The sequence below is a fragment of the Salmo trutta genome, chromosome 14 (genome assembly GCF_901001165.1).
Source record: "Salmo trutta chromosome 14, fSalTru1.1, whole genome shotgun sequence".
NCBI lineage: Eukaryota > Metazoa > Chordata > Actinopteri > Salmoniformes > Salmonidae > Salmo > Salmo trutta.
The window spans coordinates 33070602-33090878 of NC_042970.1; the positions used below are offsets into that span (position 1 = coordinate 33070602).

General features: G+C 43.3%; 1 protein-coding gene across 1 annotated transcript in view; it reads right to left on the bottom strand.

Moving 5' to 3' along the window:
* Positions 1–731: 731 nt before the first annotated feature.
* Positions 732–20277, bottom strand: part of LOC115207872 (G-protein coupled receptor 22) — a 53708-nt gene continuing 34162 nt past the window's right edge. The window contains exon 2 of the mRNA XM_029775395.1: positions 732–3474. Coding sequence (XP_029631255.1) covers positions 1648–3357 — 1710 coding nt within the window. The 5' untranslated portion in view covers positions 3358–3474 and the 3' untranslated portion in view covers positions 732–1647. The remainder of the gene's footprint in view (positions 3475–20277) is intronic.

A 20277-nucleotide genomic window follows, 5' to 3' on the forward strand; every position in this document is an offset into this window, starting at 1 on the left:
ACCTTGTGAAGATGCTGGAGGAAACAGGTACAAAAGTATCTATATCCACAGTAAAACGAGTCTTATATCGACATAACCTGAAAGGCCGCTCAGCAAGGAAGAAGCCACTGCTCCAAAACCGCCATAAAAAAAGCCAGAATACTTTTTGCAACTGCACATGGGGACAAAGATTGTAATTTTGAGAAGTGTCCTCTGTTCTGATAAAACAAAATAGAACTGTTTGGCCATAATGACCATCGTTATGTTTGGAGGAAAAAGGGGGATGCTTGCAAGTCGAAGAAAACCATCCCAACCGTGAAGCTCGGAGGTGGCAGCATCATGTTGGGATGATGGGATGAGGGGCGGGTGGATGCTTTGCTGCAGGAGGGACTGGTGCACTTCACAAAATAGATGGCATCATGAGGTAGGAAAATTATGGGGATATATTGAAGCAACATCTCAAGACATCAGTCAGGAAGTTAAAGCTTGGTCACAAATGGGTCTTCAAAATGGACAATGACCCCAAGCATACTTCCAAAGTTGTGGCAAAATGCTTTAAGGACAACAAAGTCAAGGTATTGGAGTGGGTAATGGGCCAAAATTCAACCAACTTATTGTGGGAAGCCTGTGGAAGGCTCCCCAAAACGTTTGACCCAAGTTAAACCATTTAAAGGCAATGCTACCAAATACTAATTGAGTGTATGTAAACTTCTGACCCACTGGGAATGTGATGAAAGAAATAAAAGCTGAAATAAATCATTCTCTCTTCTATTATTCTGACATTCTGACATATATATCTATTTCTATATACTCTGGATTCCGACATTGCTCGTCCTAATATTTCTATATTTCTTAATTTCATTCTTTTACTTTTTTGATTTATTAGCACTTTTGTGTATTGTTATATATTACTGCACTGTTGGAGCTAGGAACGAAAGCATTTCGCTACACCCGCAATAACATCTGCTAAATATGTGGATGTGACCAATAACATTTTATTTTATTTGGGAGTTTTTGGAGCCTTTGTTCATATTTTTTCGGGGCCATTATACTACACAATGAGGATGAGGAAGCAATTTGCTGTTTGAGGTAAGTAAAAAAATTAAAAACATGAAAACACAAAAAAGGTGTCAGGACCCTTCTATAACATGCCATTTACAGTACATCAAAAATAGGTTGTAAAAAAGAAAACTTATCCTTTAATGCATGACTAATCAAATGATAAACTGTTACTGGATATTGACTCTCATTGAGATCTGTGTGCAGGTAGATATTGTGTGTTCACTTGTTCCGTGAATGACAACAGGTCGATCAATGTGTGTGGATATTTTTGCTCTGTACCTGTACTGGGATTTATATCTACAGTAACTAAGGTTGCGGCAACGCAGGTGCTGTCACATATTGCTTTGTAGCTTGGCATTGCCATGGAGTAGGAGCGGCCATCTTGTCGTTAACTGGGGGACTAATGATGAGCTGTGTACATAGATCACAGAGAAGGTCTGATGTTAATTAGAGCTCTGGGCCCACCTGCCATCATCACACATCTGGGTGGAGGGAGGTGCTGTCATGTGATGCCGTGTGACCTTTGTCAACTATCACATACTGTACACCCATATACACATGCACACTCGCTTGAACACGCACGCACACACACAGCTGCACGGCTTCTCATTCTCTCACAGCCACTGTTAGGCAGTTACTGGTGGCGTCACTGCCCTCCAGTCGGGGCTTGCGTCCCTTCCTCTGTCCACCCCCCTGCACCCAGGAGTTGTGAATAACAGCTCCCCCGTTGGGCGCCGGGTCCACCTGCAGCAGGGACACCACCCTCTTCTTGACATGGGTCTTCAGCGCTTTACGCAGCTTCTGCCTGGTGAAGGCATAGAGCAGCGGGTGGAAGATGGTGGTGCCGTATGCCATGGCCAAGAAGCAGAGCCTCACACGTACCAGACCATCACTGGGGCCCAGACACAGGATCAACACGTTCACCATGGACAGAGGAGCCCAGCAGCCCAGGAAAGAGGAGATGATGATCAGGGACATCTTGAAGACTCTCCGCTGGCGCTCCCGCCGGTCCCGGTGGCGCCTCACGGCCCTCCTCAGGGCGATGATGGCCGACACAGAAGCCTGGACGCCTGGACGGTCTGCCGCCGCCGGTGGGGGGGAGATGCCGTCAGTGGGGTTAGGGGTCGCTGGGGTGGTGGCGCTGGGGGTGGTGGCGCTGGGGGTGGTGGCGGCGGTGTTGGTGACCCCCGTGGCCCCACTGTCAGAGGTAACCAAGGGCATGGAGGAGAGGGGCGGCAGGGAGCTGGGGGATGGGATGAGGGGCGGGTGGGTGAGGCGTTGGTTCTGGCTGGAGGAACCTCTCCCCTCTGTGGCCAGACTCAGCCCCTTCCTCCTTTCTCTCCGCCTACGGATCCTGCAGCCTGAGTACTTATTGGAGGCCCGTGGGCCCCTCTTGATGTGGGTGCCGATGCGGATGTTGAGGGCCTGCAGGATGCGGGAGTATGTGAACAGCATGACGACCACGGCGATGAAGAAGCAGGGCACCTGCAGGAGGAGGTGGTAGTACATGGCCAGGCCCGTGTGGTAGCCCTGCCCACCCACACATAGCAGCGTCCGGTTCTGCCTCAGGGGGTGGGAGTAGTATGGAGTAGAGGGGGTGGAGGGAGCGAGGGTCAGCCCAGTGTGGTTTTGCCCAGTGGGGGTCAGTCCAGTAGGGGCTTCAGAATCAGACTCAGGGATCAGATCCCCCATGTCCATCTCCAACCCTCCTCCAATCTCGCTGTCCTCAGCGTCAGACCCCATTGAGAAGAAGTCTCCCTCCAGGAAGGGCAGGAAGAAGACGGCCAGTGATATGGCCCAAACGGCAGCCAGGAGGAGTGCAGCACGTCGCGGGGTCAGCAGCCGTGTGGCTGGACGGACGGTGATGTCGTAGCGGTCCAGGCTGATGACCAGCACATTGATGGCCGTGGCCACACTGGTGAAGGTGACGCAGGCCTCATGGAAGCAGCACAGCGTAGCCAGGCTGCCCCCGCCACTACCGTCCACTGGGAGCAGGATGATCGCCACGGTCAGCGGCAGACACAGCACACACACCAGGATATCCAGCACATGCAAGCTGACCGTAACCATGTTGCTGACTGAGTCAACCAGGTTGGACTGGGCGCAGTAGAGCACCAGCACGGTCAGGTTGCTGCTGAAGCCGAGCACCAGCTCCAGCATCAGCACAGTGGTGAGGGACACCTGGAAGCCCAGGGGTAAGGGGACGCTCCAGTCCTCCTCAGTCCCCGACATGTCCCCTCTATCCAAAAGTCCCGACCCCTGCCCATCGCTGGTCTCCAGGAGGTCAGTATAGCCCTTGGTCTCCATGGACACCATGGCACTCGCTCATGCATAGCAACGGCCAAGCCAGTCCATGCCCCGCCCAATCCTTTTCTCCTGGCTTTGACTGGACGCTGATGAGGGTGATTGACAGGTCTGCACCGCTCTGAAGTTCTGTGGAGAGAAGGAGAGAAGGAGGGTGAATAGCTCAGATGGTATCTATCACCTTATAGCTATAGGACCTAGAGCTCCTCTTAAGTCTCCAACAACAAATATGCAGCAAACATGATTAATTAACATCCAATCACATTAACCGCTACTCTCTCGCAGGAAACCTTCACTCTTGCGCAGACATTTAGAAATGAAACATGACAATTTGAAAAATAAGCCACGGGAGTGTTTTGAGCGAGAATAAAGATGACTTTCGAGTAGTAAGACATGTATAAAAGTAACAGATACCATTAATAAGAAGGGGCGAGAAGCGTCTTATATGGTGAGCTACCGAGTGGCTAGGACAGGCAAGCCCCATACTATTGTGGAGGACTTAATTCTTCCTGCTGCCGCGGATATGGCTGGGACAATACTGGGGGAAAAGGCCAAAGAAAATATACAGACAATGTCTTCATCAAACAACACTGTATCACGACGCATCAGTGACATGGCAGGAGATGTTTTGAAACAATTACTGCTTCGCATACAAGCCAGTGAATTATATGCAATTCAGCTGGATGAGTCAACAGATGTGGCAGGCCTGGCACAGCTCTTGGTATATGTCCGTTACGTTTATGGGGGGTCAATTAAGGAAGACATCCTCATCTGCAAACCCCTGGAAACCTGGATTATTTTTAAAGTACTGGACAGCTTTGTGACATCAAATAAGATATGTCGGTATCTGTACTGATGGCGCAAAAGCCATGACAGGGAGACATAGTGGAGTGGTAACGCACGTGTCAGCAGTTACTCCCGACGCCACTTGGGTACACTGCAGCATCCACCAAGAGGTTTGAAAGACGTTTTACACTACAGTGAAAATTGTTAACTTTGTTATAGCAAGGCCCCTGAACACTCATGTATTTTCTGCATTAGGCAATGATATGGGCAGCGACCATGTAACGCTTTTACAACATACAGAAGTGCGCTGGTTATCAAGGGGAAAAGTATTGACATATTTTTTTGAATTGAGAGACAAGCATAAAGTTTTCTTTAATGACCATCATTTTCACTTGTCTGACTGCTTGCATGATGACGGGTTTCTCACATGACTGGCCTATCTGGGTGATGTTTTTACTCGCCTGAATGATCTGAATCTAGGATTACAGGGACTCTCCGCAACTATATTCAATGTGCGGGACAAAATTAAGGCTATGATTAAGAAGTTGGAGATCTTTTCTGTCTGCATTAACAAAGACAACACACAGGTCTTTCCATCATTGTATTACTTTTTGTGTGCAAATTAACTCAAGCTTACTGACAATGTCAAATGTGATATAGCAAAGCACCTGAGTGATCTGGGTGTGCAATTACATAGGTACTGTACTTTCCCGAAACGGACGACACAAATAACTGGATTCGTTATCCCTTTCATTCCCTGCCTCCAGTCCACTTACCGATATCTGAACAAGAGAGCCTCATCGAAATTGCAACAAGCAGTTCTGTGAAAATTGAATTTAATCAGAAGCCACTGCCAGATTTCTGGCAGGGCTGCGCTCAGAGTTTCTTGCCTTGGCAAATCGCGCTGTTAAGACACTGATGCCCTTTGCAACCACGTACCTATGTGAGAGTGGATTCTCGGCCCTCACTAGCATGAAAACTAAATACAGGCACAGACTGTGTGTGAAAAATTATTTAAGACTGAGACTCTCTCCAATACAACCCAATATTGCAGTTACATGTATCCTTTCAAGCATACCCTTAACCTGTGGTGAGTTATTCACCATTTTTGATGAACAAATAAGGTTTTATATGTAAGATGGCTAAATAATGAGCAAAATGATTCATTATTATTATATTATTATTTGTGCCCTGGTCCTATAAGAGCTCTTTGTCACTTCATGCCCTGCCGAGCCGGGTTGTGACAGAAACTCATTCTTATGTTTAATAAATGTATCGTATATTGTGTGTGTGGCAGGCTTACAATGATGTAAAAAAAATACAATATTTGAGAGTGTGCTGACCCTGGTGCTAGAGGGGGTATGCAGTTGGAGGTTGAATGTTTTAAGGGGTACGGGACTATAAAAAGTTTGGGAACCACTGGACTAGAGGTATGATGTATGATCAGAGCTGAGACAACATGTGTCATGGAGGCACTGGAAATAGTTCTGGAGGGTGGAGGGTAGTGGGAATACTTCTCTCTCTCTGAGGATGGCACGGAGTGTGGTGTGTGTGTGTTTATTTGTGCATGTGTGTGTTTGTGTATGCGTGTTTGTGAGTGAGTGCCGTGAAGTTGGAGGTGAGCAGATGGAAGTGCCACAAGCAGCCCCCACAGCTTTTTAACAAGCCAATGGGGAGATATTGGCCTAAAGAACTCCCTACCTCCTGTATTCTACCGCCTGGCTGTATCCCTGAACCAGTAAGGAGGAGCTGCATATCTCACTGCCCAGATTCTGAGAGAGTGGGTGGGCGGTTCATCCTTACACAACATACACCCTCCATTAACTAGGTCAGATAACATGCATACGTTATGGAAAAGTCCTCTTTTCTTAAACAAATACTCATAAATACATATCCAGATAGGAGACACATTCAAGCACTGTTCCAATGATGATCAATCTTCATACGAGTCCAGCCAGTCTTTCTCTGCCCACAGATGATGAGGAGGTGAAACACAGTCAAACCTTTTTACAAAACAAACACCCTCCAAATCTCTTGTTAAATCCCACGCTTTCATTGCTTAATTTCAACCATGGATAGCTAATGAGAGGAGAGGTTTCACATGTTGATGAGCAGGTTTCATCGTTCCTTGTTGGGGTGCATTATAGAGCGTACAGGGCTTGTTGACATAGCTCAGGGCCAACTGAGTGTGGCGACAGTTAATAGTTTTCAGAGGGGTGCGTCGGGACATAAACAAGGCTAGAAGGAACCAGCAACACCCCTCCCTCCCCTCCATCTCTTCCCTACAACGCTCATCTGTCTGTTTTTTAGATCCATGCCTTGCCTCCCTCCAGCTTATGTTGCCCTAGTTGGCACATATCTCCTTTTCAAGTTTGATTCTCTCACAGACAAGGATCTGAGCCACATGTGCAGTTTGCTCAGATGTGGCTCAGAACGTTATGTAACCAAGTTGAATTGGTTAAACTAACTCCTCAGCTTGAAATACCATCAATTCTCTGGTGGACCTTTTCATGTTCAAACTGCATGAGAACACACACTTAATGAAGGGCCAAATTCATTCTGGTCAGATAAAATGACAGTACATAACTCACTTAGGGCACTTTAGTGTTGAGTGTTGTACTGTTTTTCCTCTCTCCTGCATGCGTCCTATAGATAATGTCTTCTCAACCTTTCTATTTCTATACCATGGCATAAACAGTATACTATGGTGTAAATACTATAGTACTCACTGTAGTGTTTTTGCAGACTTTACTGTAGTATTGACAGTGGCAACTAAGTAGAACTACTTTGAAGTACTACTTAAGTAATTTTTTGGGGTATCTGTACTTTCCTATCCTATGTATATTTTTTACTTTTATGCCACTACATTCCTAAAGAAAATACATACTTTTTACTCCCATAAATTTTCTTTCACACCCAAAAGTACTTGTTAAATTTCGGTGGGGTAAAAATTACAAAAATAATATATATATATTTTACTGGGTGACTTTCACTTTTACTTTTCTATTAAGGTATATTTACTTTTAAGTATAACAATTTGGTACTTTTTCCACCACCGAGTATTTACAGTTAACTACATTATAAATACTAAAGTAAAAGAAAACTAGTATATACTATCGTAATTAATGTAGTGTTTTGCATTTTGTAGTATTTAGTGTAGTGTTTCTGACATAGAAGTGGAAGCTTTCTCCTACAGGAGAATTATTAAATAGCGCATTTTCCATAATCTTTTCGGATGACACGCAGCTCTTTACCAATCAGACCAAGTGACCAAGCTAGCTTAGCTACCCTTCACAAATGTCTTGCTGATATAAAATGTTGGATGTCTGACAATTTTCTCCTGCTCAATGATAAGACATCAGAGGTTGTTGTATTGGGCCCACAACTATTTCCTCGTGCCTAGATTACTGTAACTCTTTGTATACCTGTCTCAGTCAGAAATCACTCCATTGTCTACAGCTCAGCTTTTAACAGGCACCAGGAAACGTACAATATTACACCAATTTTAGCTTCTCTACACTGGCTACCAGTCACTTTTAAAACAGATACAAATTATTGTATTAATCACGTTTAAGGCTAGGCTTGGTTTAGCCCTGTGATAGAAAAATTACGTATTTACCTGATTTGATTGATATTAATAGTTAGCAATTAATACTTAACAAATGGGAAGACATTTCTGTCCTACTAATGCTGTGTTTTTATGGTCTCCACTCTAGTTCCCTGCAGCTAATCTGGGTGTATGGTCACTAGAGATGGCTTGAAGTGACAAATGAATTAACGACCTGCATTACATAGACAATAATGTGTTTTATTAGAGATAACTTAGGAGTAGAACAATCCCTCATTATCTCAAAATCATCCTTGCAACTGGGAAACTAAGCCAGAGTGGGGTTAAGACAACAACCCCATGCAGATAACGACTGAATTAACCCAGAATGGTTTATGATGCCCCTTGGCCTGCATGGGAGGGGTGGAACCAGCCATGACTAAGCATTCTTAGTGTCAGCTATATAAAGGTTAGGCTCTCGGCCCATTGACCAGTCTCATTATTGAAATAATTAATCGATATTAAATGAAGATGATTGTTTGAAGAAATGACAAAGTCTCTCTCAGTATGAATTTCCACGACAGCTCCATCCTACATCTCAGATATTTTATCTCCCTATGAGCCAGGATGCAGCCAAAGTCTAGCTTGAAAATGTAAGGAGACTGGACATTTGCCATTAGGGTCTCTAGTGGAGATCAGACTTGCAGATTCAGAAAAGATGGTCTTTATAGACAAAAACTTGATGTTATGTGATAACAAATTGTATATTTTTCACATCTTTGATGAACACAGATATTTTGGTCAGTTGATCCAGTGTTACATGAATGAATATACAAGGACCACCAATAACATATCAGATGTATGTTTATTGTAACACATTTTTTGTCCCACATTGCTTGTCACTGGGGTAGTACCCTGTAAGGTCCTCCTTTGAGGTTTTAGTTATAGTTACATAATTGTACCCCAGTTCATACCTCAGATAGTACCTTTCTCCACAGGTAGAAAATCCTTATTCTTGCCTTTATATAGTACCACCATAGTGACAAAGCCATTTGTTATTGCAGGAAAATGTACTCACAATAATATCAGCATTACAAGTTAATGTTGAGCTAATTACAGAAAACAGCTTATGGTTATGAGTGTTACGAAATAAAAACATAATATGCTAATTTGACTTTGGTGCAGGTCATGTTGTTCTTCACATTACCGTCTCTGGTAAACACACACTATATCAAATAAAATCAAAGTCTATTTGTAACATGAACTGGATAATGATGGTGTAAACGGTACCAGTGATGTAAAAAGTACCTAATTGTCATACTTGAGTACAAGTAAAGATACCTTAATAGAAAATGACTGAAGTAAAAGTGAAAGTCACCCAGTAAAATACTAAAATAAGTCTAAAAGTATTTGGTTTTAAATATACTTAAGTATTAAAAGTAAAAGTATACATTAAAAAAATGATATTAAGCAAACCAGATGGCACCATTTTCTTGTTTTTTATTTATTTACGGATAGCCAGGGGCACACTCCAACACTCCGACATAATTTACAAACAAAGAATGTGTGTTTAATGAGTCCACCAGATCAGAAGTAGTAGGGATGACCAGGGATGTTCCCTTGGTAAGTGTGTGAATTGGACCATTTTCATGTCCTGCTAAGCAATCAAAATGTAACTAGCACTTTTGAGTGTCAGGGAAGATGGAGTAAAAAGTACATTATTTTCTTTAGGAATGTAGTGAAGTAAAAGTAAATTTTGTCAAAAATATAAATAGTCAAATACAGGTACCCCCCAAAAAACTCCTTAAGCAGTCCTTTAAAGTATTTTTACTTAAGAATTTTACACCACCGAATGGTATAGTGAAATGGTAACTTGTATAGTGGAGTCTTTTGTTTAGACATGTAGCTAGCTAGCTAAACAATGAACCATAATCCCAACTCATAACATTACTACCCTGCATAAATCTGCTGGTAGCTAATGCTAACCAACTAGCTAGGTTCAATGTTAGCTAGCTAGCTAACATTAGGCTATAACTAGCAATGCAAATGACTCTGAGATACGAATAATATTACTACAGAGATCACACACGTAACGTTAGCTAGCTAGCAAACAGTATGCTTTCACTTGCAATGAAAATTACTTTCTAACTAAATTAGAAACGTATAATATCTGAAAATGTAGCTAGCTAGACTCTCTTACATGGATGAACGCTTATCCCTCTCTGTCACGGATGCCATTGCTAACCTTACTTTGAAGATGTAATCCGGAGACAGGTGTTTAATACAACAGCCTTTTTCAGTGTGTTCTCTTTTTGACTTGAACTGACAAATGAATTAACGACCTGCATTACATAGACAATAATGTGTTTTATTAGAGATAATTTAGGAGTAGAATAATCCCTCATTGTCTCAAAATCATCCTTGCAACTGGGAAACTAAGCCAGAGTGGGGTTAAGACAACAACCCCATGCAGATAACGACTGAATTTGCAATCCAACACCAGAATTTTCTCCATCTCCATAGCTATCATACTCTGCATCCACCAGGCATTCCACTGATTTCAAAACTTGATCCTCCAGAAAGTGGAGAGCACTTATGCAGTTCTTTGTGATATCTTGCAAAATAGCCACATTAGAAAGGGTTACCTACACATACTGAGCAGATTATGTAACAATCAGAAGAGTGCTACAAAGTAGACCAATCCGAATTCATCTTTCGGCATGTCCAGCCCATCCATTATCTCAGCCAATCATGGCTAGGTTCCTGTCTTTTTCCGTGGCAAAACCAACTAGTTTCGTAATTTAATGTTTTATTCATATTTACAGATGGCATATATGTTTGCTATTAAGGCACATGAAACTGAAAGTCACTGAGCTCTTCAGTAACGATCATTCTACATGTTCCAGAAAGCATATCTTCCAAAAAACACATTTTGATACTTCAAATGCCTCTCCTGTAAAGTAGTGATGCACAACATACACCTAGTTTCCTGAAATAAGACACATTTGTTCCTTATAAGAGGTAAAACTCTACCTCTACCATAGACCACCTAAACTGGTACAACACCTCCACTTATGGTTGGTAAAAAGTACCATCAGAAAGTCACGCCCCCATTAAGACACACATTTAAAATACACTACATGACCAAAAGTGTGTGGATACCTGCTCGTCGAACATCTCATTCCAAAATCATGGGCATTGCTTCCATTCAGCCACAAGAGCATTAGTGAGGTTGGGCACTGATGTTGGGCGATTAGCCCTGGTTCGCAGTCGGCGTTCCAATTCATCCTAAATGTGTTCGATGGGTTTGAGTTTAGGGCTCTGTCCAGGCCAGTCAAGTTCTTCCACACCAATCTCAACAAACCACTTCTGTAAGAACCTTGCTTTGTGCATGGGGCATTGTCATGCTGAAACAGAAAAGAGCCTTCCCCAAACTGTTGCCACAAAGTTGGACGCGCAGAATCGTCTAGAATGTCATTGTATGCTGCAGCATTAACCACGAAAAATAGCCACAGACCATTATTCCTCCTCCACCAAACTTTACAGTTGGCACTATGCAATGAGGCAGGTAGCGTTCTCCTGGCATCTGCCAAACTCAGATTCATCCATTGGACTGCCAGATAGCGCTGCGTGATTCATCACTCTAGAGAAAGCGTTTCCACTGCTCCAGAGTCCAGTGACAGAAAGCTTTACACCACTCCAGCTGACGCTTGGCATTGCGCATGGAGATCTTAGGCTTGCGTGCGGCTCTTCGGCCATGGAAACCCATTTCATGAAGCTCCCGACTAACAGTTCTTGTGCTGACGTTGTTTCCAGTGGCAGTTTGGAACTTCGGTAGTGAGAGTTGCAACCGAGGACAGACGATTTTTACGAGCTACGTACTTCAGCACTCGGCGAACCAATTCTGTGAGCTTGGGTGGCCTACCACTTTGCGGCTGAGCTGCTGTTGCTCCGAGACGTTTCCACTTCACAAAAACAGTGCTTACAGTTGACCGAGGCAGCTCTAGCAGGGACAAAATTTGACAAACTGACTTGTTGGAAATGTGGCATCCTATGAGGGTGCCACATTGAAAGTCACTGAGCTCTTCAGTAAGGGCCATTCTACTGACACTTTTTGTCTATGGAGATTGCATGGCTGTGTGCTCGTTTTTATAAACCTGTCAGAAACGGGTGTGGTTGAAATACCCTGACCTGTTCACCGGACGTGCTTGTTGCACCCTCGACAACTACAATGATTATTATTATTTGACCATGCTGGTCATTTATGAACATTTTAACATCTTGACCATGTTCTGTTATAATATCCACCCAGCACAGCCAGAAGAGGACTGGCCACCCCTCATAGCCTGGTTCCTCTCTAGGTTTCTTCCTAGGTTTTTGGCCTTTCTAGGGAGTTTTTCCTAGCCACCGTGCTTCTTTCACATGCATTGCTTGCTGTTTGGGGTTTTAGGCTGGGTTTCTGTACAGCATTTTGAGATTTCAGCTGATATACGAAGGGCTATATAAATACATTTGATTTGATTTGAATCCACTAATTTGAAGGGGTGTCGACATACTTTTGTATATATAGTATTGCAACACACTTAAAACAATAAAATAAAAAAACAAGCACGCCAATAAAGGATTGTTGGTCTTCTGTTTACCTCTGAAAACATTTGGTCGCTGAAATAGAAAGCACCAGAAACCATATACTGGACCATAGTCCAAAATGCATTTCTTCAAGTTCTTCAACCCCTTGACTTTTTCCACATGTTGTTACATTACAGCCTTGTTCTAAAATTGATTTAATTACAAATAGAAAAACAGAAATACCTAATTTACATAAGTATTCAGACCCTTTGTTATGAGACTCGAAATTGAGCTCTGGTGCATCCTGTTTCCATTGACCTTCCTTGAGATGTTTCTATAAATTGATTGGAGTCCACCTATGGAAAATCCAATTGATTGGACATGATTTTGAAAAGGTACACAGCTGTCTATATAAGGTCCCAAAGTTGACAAAAAGCAAGCCATGAGGTTGAAGGCATTGCCTGTAGAGATCCGAGACAGGGTTGTGTCGAGGCACAGATCTGGGGAAGGGTACCAAAACATTTCTGCAGCATTCAAGGTCCCCAAGAACACAGTGGCCTCCATCATTCTGAAATGGAAGAAGTTTGGAACCACCAAGACTCTCCCTAGAGCTGGCCACCTGGCCAAACTGAGCAATCGGGGGAGAAGGGCCTTGGTCAGGGAGGTGACCAAGAACCTGATGGTCACTCTGACAGAGCTCCAGAGTTCCTCTGTGGAGATAGGAGAATCTTCCAGAAAGGCAACCATCTCTGCAGCACTCCACCAATCAGGCCTTTATGGTAGAGTGGCCAGATGGAAGTCACTCCTCAGTAAAAGGCACATGACAGCCCATTTGGAGTTTGCCAAAGTCACCTAAAGACTCTCAGACCATAAGAAACAAGATTCTCTGCTCTGATGAAACCAAGATTGAACTATTTGGCCTGAATACCAAGCATCACGGCTGGAGGGAACCTGGCAGCATCATGCTGTGGGGATGTTTTTCAGCGGCAGAGACTGGGACACTAGTCAGAATTGAGGGAAAGAAGAATAGAGCAAAGTACAGAAAGATCCTAGACAATGCAGGAGTGGCTTGGGGACAAGTCTCTGAATGTCCTTGAGTGGCCCAGCCAGAGCCTGGACTTGAACCCAATCAAACATCTATGGAGAGACCTGAAAATAGCTGTGCAGTGACCTCCCCATCCAACCTGATAGAGCTTCAGAGGATCTGCAGAAAATTCATGGCAGAAACTCCAGGTGTGCCAAGCTTGTAGCGTCATACCCAAGAAGACTTGAGGCTGTAATCACTGCTAAAGGTGCTTCAACAAAGTTGAACTGATTTCTCCGTTTTTTTTATATAAATTTGCCAACATTGCTAAAAAACAGTTTTTGCTTTGTCATTATTGCGTATTGTGTGTAGATTGATGAGGGGGAAAAAAACATTTAACAAAATGTGGAAAAAGTCAAGGGGTCTGAATACTTTCCGAATGCACTGTATTTGTTGTGCAATACTCTTTCCCATACATCCTTGCAAAGCTCACACAGAACTGTTGCAAGTTGCGATTAGCTTCTCCAACTTGCGCCATGGTGATACATCTTGTACATAAGATGGTACAAGCTTTGACAAAATGGGTCCAGCAATCATAATGAGCATATTCATGTCCCTTAAGGGCGAATAAGGAGTAAACGCATTTCCAATTTTTCCATTCTTGTGCATTGAAATACTGCTGTCTGCAGTAAAGATTATGCATATGGTCCAAGACTAGTGTTTCACGGTGTTGATCAGTACAAAACAATTATAAACTCAGCAAAAATAGAAATGTCCTCTCACTGTCAACTGCGTTTATTTTCAGCAAACTTAACATTTGTAAATATTTGTATGAACATAACAAGATTCAACAACTGAGACATAAACTGAACAAGTTCCACAGACATGTGACTAACAGAAATTGAATAATGTGTCCCTGAACAAAGGGGGGGTCAAAATCAAAAGTAACAGTCAGCATTAAGCACTGCAGTGCATCTCCTCCTCATGGACTGCACTAGATTTGCCAGTTCTTGCTGTGAGATGTTACCCCACTTTTCCACCAAGGCACCTGCAAGTTCCCAGACATTTCTGGCGGGAATGGCCCTAGCCCTCACCCTCCGATCCAACAGGTCCCAGACGTGCTCAATGGGATTGAGATCCGAGCTCTTCGCTTGTCATTGGCAGAACACTGACATTCCTGTCTTGCAGGAAATCACGCACAGAATGAGCAGTATGGCTGGTGGCATTGTCATGCTGGAGGGTCATGTCAGGATGAGCCTGTAGGAAGGGTACCACATGAGAGAGGAGGATGTCTTCCCTGTAACGCACAGCGTTGAGATTGCCTGCAATGACAACACACTCAGTCCGATGATGCTGTGACACACCGCCCCAGACCATGACGGACCCTCCACCTCCAAATCAATCCCGCTCCAGAGTACAGGCCTTGGTGTAACGCTCATTCCTTCGACGATAAACGCCAATCCGACCATCACCCCTGTTGAGACAAAACCGCGACTCGTCAGTGAAGAGCACTTTTTGCCAGTCCTGTCTGGTCCAGCGACGGTGGGTTTGTGCCCATAGAAAACGTTGTTGCTGGTGATGTCTGGTGAGGACCTGCCTTACAACAGGCCTACAAGCCCTCAGTCCAGCCTATTGTGGACAGTCTGAGCACTGATGGGGGGATTGTGCGTTCCTGGTGTAACTCGGGCAGTTGTTGTTGCCATGTACCTGTCCCGCAGGTGAGGTTAGGATGTACCGATCCTGTGCAGGTGTTGTTACACGTGGTCTGCCACTGCGAGAACAATCATCTGTCCATCCTGTCTCCCTGTAGCGCTCTCTTAGGCGTCTCACAGTACGGACATTGCAATTTGTTGCCCTGGCCACATCTGCAGTCCTCATGCCTCCTTGCAGCATACCTAAGGCACATTCACGCAGATGAGCAGGGACCCTGGACATCTTTCTTTTGGTGTTTTTCAGTCAGTAGAAAGGCCTCTTCAGTGTCCTAAGTTTTCATAACTGTGACCTTAATTGCCTACCGTCGGTAAGCTGTTAGTGTCTTAATAACGACCGTTCCACAGATGCATTGTCACAAGCGTCGAAATGAGTAGACCAAGGCGCAGCGTGTATAGTGCTCATATTAAACTTTTAATGAAGACACTCGAACCAAAACAATAAAACGACTGACAACAGCTCCGTAAGGTACACTGACAAAACGGAAAACAACTACCCACAAAAAAACTAAGGAAAAACAGGCTGCCTAAGTATGGCTTCCAATCAAAGACAACAATAGACACCTGCCTCTGATTGGAAACTATACCCGGCCAAAACATAGAAAACAAAACATAGAAATAGAAATCTAGAAAAAGCCCACATATAAACAGAAAACCCCAAACCACCCAAAACAACCACCTGTCACACCCTGACCACTCTACTATGGAGAATGACCTCTTACAAGGGTCAGGACGTGACATGCATGTTCAGTAATTGTTTATGGTTCATTGAACAAGCATGGGAAACTGTGTTTAAACCCTATACAATGAAGATCTGTGAAGTTATTTGGATTTTTACGAATCATCTTTGAAAGACAGGGTCCTGAAAAGGGGACGTTTCTTTTTTTGCTGAGTTTATGTTACTTAACAGTTGCCAATAAAATAAGTCCTAAATGGAAGGGATTATTTGTCATCTGCAGCCCCATGAAATCAGCTAAAACAAGCTCAATAATATTATGCATTCACCTGTATTGTGATTAGAGCTATTATGCATCTTGATTTGCCCAGTTTATCAATAGAGATTTATCTTTCAACTAAATGATTACTATTATGTGGTTTTGTAGTTAGATTGTTTTTACCAAAGTCAAATTGATTGTATAATTGATTAATTAATGCATAACATGGCTGTCTCTAAAAAATGTACATAAAAATGTTCAAATGTAATGATACTGAACTCAAAAGATGCCCCACAATTGAACAAAGCAGAAGCTGAGTTTACCTGTCTGGATCAAGAGCCATTCTGTGACTTTGGCTAATACGCCTTATTTTATTGTGGTATCGTTTTGGAATCAAGTATCGTGATGATATCGCGTATCGTGATACAAAAAATTATGGTATCGTGACAACACTATCCACTACAGCCATGTCTATGAGCATGAAATGTGGGAATTTAAATAGCTCAGATAATCTGGCCCCAGTTTCAGTCTCTATTGTTTTTCTCTCTGCCTTGGTCTTCGCCTCTGTCCACATACTCCCATTAATTTTGTTTAGTTCATTCTGACGTTGCAGTACATGGTTGTCCGTCCACTGCATGATGGAGTAATCTGCTTTTTCACCATATTTCTGTGGATATGTCTGAAGGCATTTGTTGCAACCTGTATGAGCTTCACCTGGATCTGTGTTGTTGAACAGATAAAAAGATGGTGGTGAAATCACAAGTCTGCTACATTAAAGTTAAAAGTTGGAGAATAGGCTACTGGAGGACACGATTATGAATGCTTTTACAGAGACACAAACAACTCCGTAATAATAAACAAACACCATGTTCATCCTGTCAAAATATCTCCTGTGTCTGGGCTTGCTGCAGTGGCTGTGTCTTGCTGTTCAATTGTCCATTGATGAGTGAATTTATCATAGAACTTTGTGTTCAAAGTGGGCTGTCTTTCCCAAAGGTCTGAGGCGGTGCCCACACTCATTCATGGGCCAAGTCCTGGGTTTGAGATTATCTGCCATGATAGCGACACTAAATCTATTCTGACAGTCAATCGTCAAGAAATAATATGAGGCAGAGATATTCTATTTAGAATTACCTATACAGGCTTTGAGCGAAGTCTTGTGGACCTGTGCACCTAGAGCCAAGATGGTGGATAAATAAAGATGTCTTACTCAGGCCGTTTACTATAGAAAAAATGGCCACTGTTCCGGTCTACATAAGGGGTGGCTCTTCCATAGACACCAATGAGATAGCAACTGGGTCTGGCCTATTTGTATATGAACTGAATTTTTTTGCCAGTGAGATGTCTTGCTTCCTCTCTGCTGGAGCAACCATATACAGTAAGTGGGATTGACACACTTGTATCACCGAGTTTCTATTTTGATGGGACAGGAAGTGTACTTTCCCAGACCACTTCCCTTTATCCCTTCTAGCCATGACCCAATTTACTGGGGGTATTTTCTATTCATTCCTGTAGCTAATAATGTAGCTCCCAGAATTTCTATTCATCACACCAAGCCATGGAAATGTTTACGGATCAAATGTATAACATACTCAGAGTCTGCAATACTCTACACCCCACAGCCACAACTTCCGAATGCGACTCCGCAACAACGTAAGAAGCAGTCCTATTATTTGTCAACAAAGCGATCTAGCTAGGTGGCTAGCTAGCATAGCTAGCTACCTCTGCTACCTAGCACTGTAGCAGCTGTTATGTTAGCAGAAGTAGCTAATGTTAGCTAGCTAACATTAGTTAGCCAAGTTAAATTACTACAGACAATAACTAATGTCACTAGCTAAAGGAAAGGGGGATACCTAGTCAGTTGTACAACTGAATGCCTTCAACTGATCATGTTACCTTGGTAGCTAGCTTTTCTTACTGTACAAGCCTAGTAAAATACAGCAAAGAAGACAAGCGGCCATTGAGTGTTTTTTTTTTTTTTTCATTGATACAATTAGTTTGTGGTACCAGTGGGCCCACCAGGAGCCTCTTCGTGCGAGGGAATGATGCATCACTAAACAAGAGCATGGAATTAAAACAACTCAGGCCAGGCTAAATCAGATGCCGGACTACAACACGGTGGCTGATACTGTATGAACAAAAGGCTAATGACTCAAGTAGCTAAACTATTCCAGCAATAGCTGGAGCACTCCTCCAGCGCATGCACCGGAATGGCCGACAGGCATTCATTGAGCATATAACCATTTCAAATACACTACACTGACTCCTCGGATACAGCTGCAAATTGGTATTGGACTGAAAGAGAGGCATCGGACGAGGGAGCAATTGTATATTTTTTTGTATTTAATTGTACTTATTTAATTTCTTATTTTTTTGGAAGGGGGTTAGGGATATCATTTTTTACTTATGTCTTGGCTTATCTTGTACACATACGGCAACCTTATGCACTGGTATCTACCATTGGGGGTCCAAAATGTGGTGAGGTAACTACTCTCTTCATCCAAACTACTCACAATCACCCGACCTCAACCCAATTGAGATGGTTTGGGATGAGTTGGACCGCAGAGTGAAGGAAAAGCAGCCAACAAGTGCTCTGTATATGTGGGAACTCCAAGACTGTTGGAAAAGCATTCCAGGTGAAGCTGTTTGAGAGAATGTCAAGAGTGTACAAAGCTGTCATCAAGGCAAAGTGTGGCTACTTTGAAGAATCTCAACTATAAAATATATTTTGATTTGTTTAACACTTTTTTGGTTACTACATGATTCCATATGGGCTTCTGAGTGGCATAGCGGTCGAAGGCACTGCATCTTAGAGCAAGAGGCATAACTACAGTCCCTGGTTCGAATCCAGGTTGTATCACATCCGACTGTGATTGGGAGTCCCATAGGGCGGCACACAATTGGCCCAGCGTCGCCGGGGTAGGCCCTCATTGTAAATAATAATTTGTTCTTAACTGACTTGCCTAGTTAAATAAAGATTAAATGAAATATATATATGTTTTATTTCATAGCTTTGATGTCTTCACTATTATTATACAATGTAGAAAATAGTAAAAATAAACAAAAACCCTGGAATGAGTAGGTGTGTTCAAACTTGTGACTGGTATTGTATGTGCTAAAGTTTCAAGTGGTGAAAACCTGGCAAAAGCCTGCCTTTTCAGAAAAAAACGTGTCAAAGCTTAAGTTGCTACAGCTCAACCACCAACATGTTGTTCATCATGTCAGCCCTAAAGAAAAACAAAAGGTCCCATCAGACTTGAAAACCTGAGGCAATACTGAAACCATTTGAGGACGTTTTTGAAGGGATGGGGGCTCTGCCAGGTGAGCTCCACCTGGTGGTGGATGAGTCTGTTAGACCAGTTTAACAGCTTCCCTGCCGAATCCCTATTCCACTGAAGGAAAAACACTAAAGGCTGTTGATTCAATGGAGGAACAGGGTGTCATTACGAAGGTCACCAAAAATACTAAGTGGATAAGCAACATGGTTGTGGTGGAAAATCCTGGCAAAATAAGTCTGCCTCGATCCAAGTGCCCTGAACAAAGCCTTATGTAGGGTGCATTACCAAATGCCTACCATTGAAGAGGTACTGCCAAGCCTGGCAAAAGTGAAAATCTTTTCGGTTATGGATGGAAAAAATGGGTACTGGCAGGTACGTTAGGATGAAGAGAGTAGTTACCTCACCACATTTTGGACCCCCAATCCCCAATGGTAGATACCGGTGGACAAGGTTACCTTTTGAAGTGAAACCAGCTGCAGAGGAATATCAGCGAAGGCAACATGATGCACTTCAGGGACTGCCAGGAATAAGTGTCCTAGCCAGGAATAAGCGTCATAGCTGATGACATCCTGGTATACGGTTGTGGTGCTACAATGGAAGAAGCGGTGCAAGACCATGACCACAACCTGACTGAGCTCTTACAAAGAGCAAGGGAGATGAATCTAAAGCTGAATAAAGACAAAGTTAAGCTCAGGCTCACAAGTATTACATACATGAGACATCTTCTAAGCCAGACCCCAAGAAGGTGGAAGCAGTACAGAAAATGCCGCCGCCTACAGATGCAAAAACAGTGCAGTGACTGCTTGGTTTTGTAAATTACTTAGCCAAATTCTTACCTCATCTGTCTGACGTATATGAGCCATTGTGTCGACTGACCAATAAAGATGTGCTGTGGGCATAGCTTCCTCAACATAAGGCTGCATTGAAGCAAATCAAGAAATTGGTAAGCAACCAACCAATCCTGAAGAAGTGATGCTACAATGTGATGCAAGTGACAAGGGCCTAGGGGCAGTGCTCCTACAGAAGGGGCAGCCCATTGCATTTGCTTCAAGGACATTGACACCCACAGAGCAAGGATATGCCC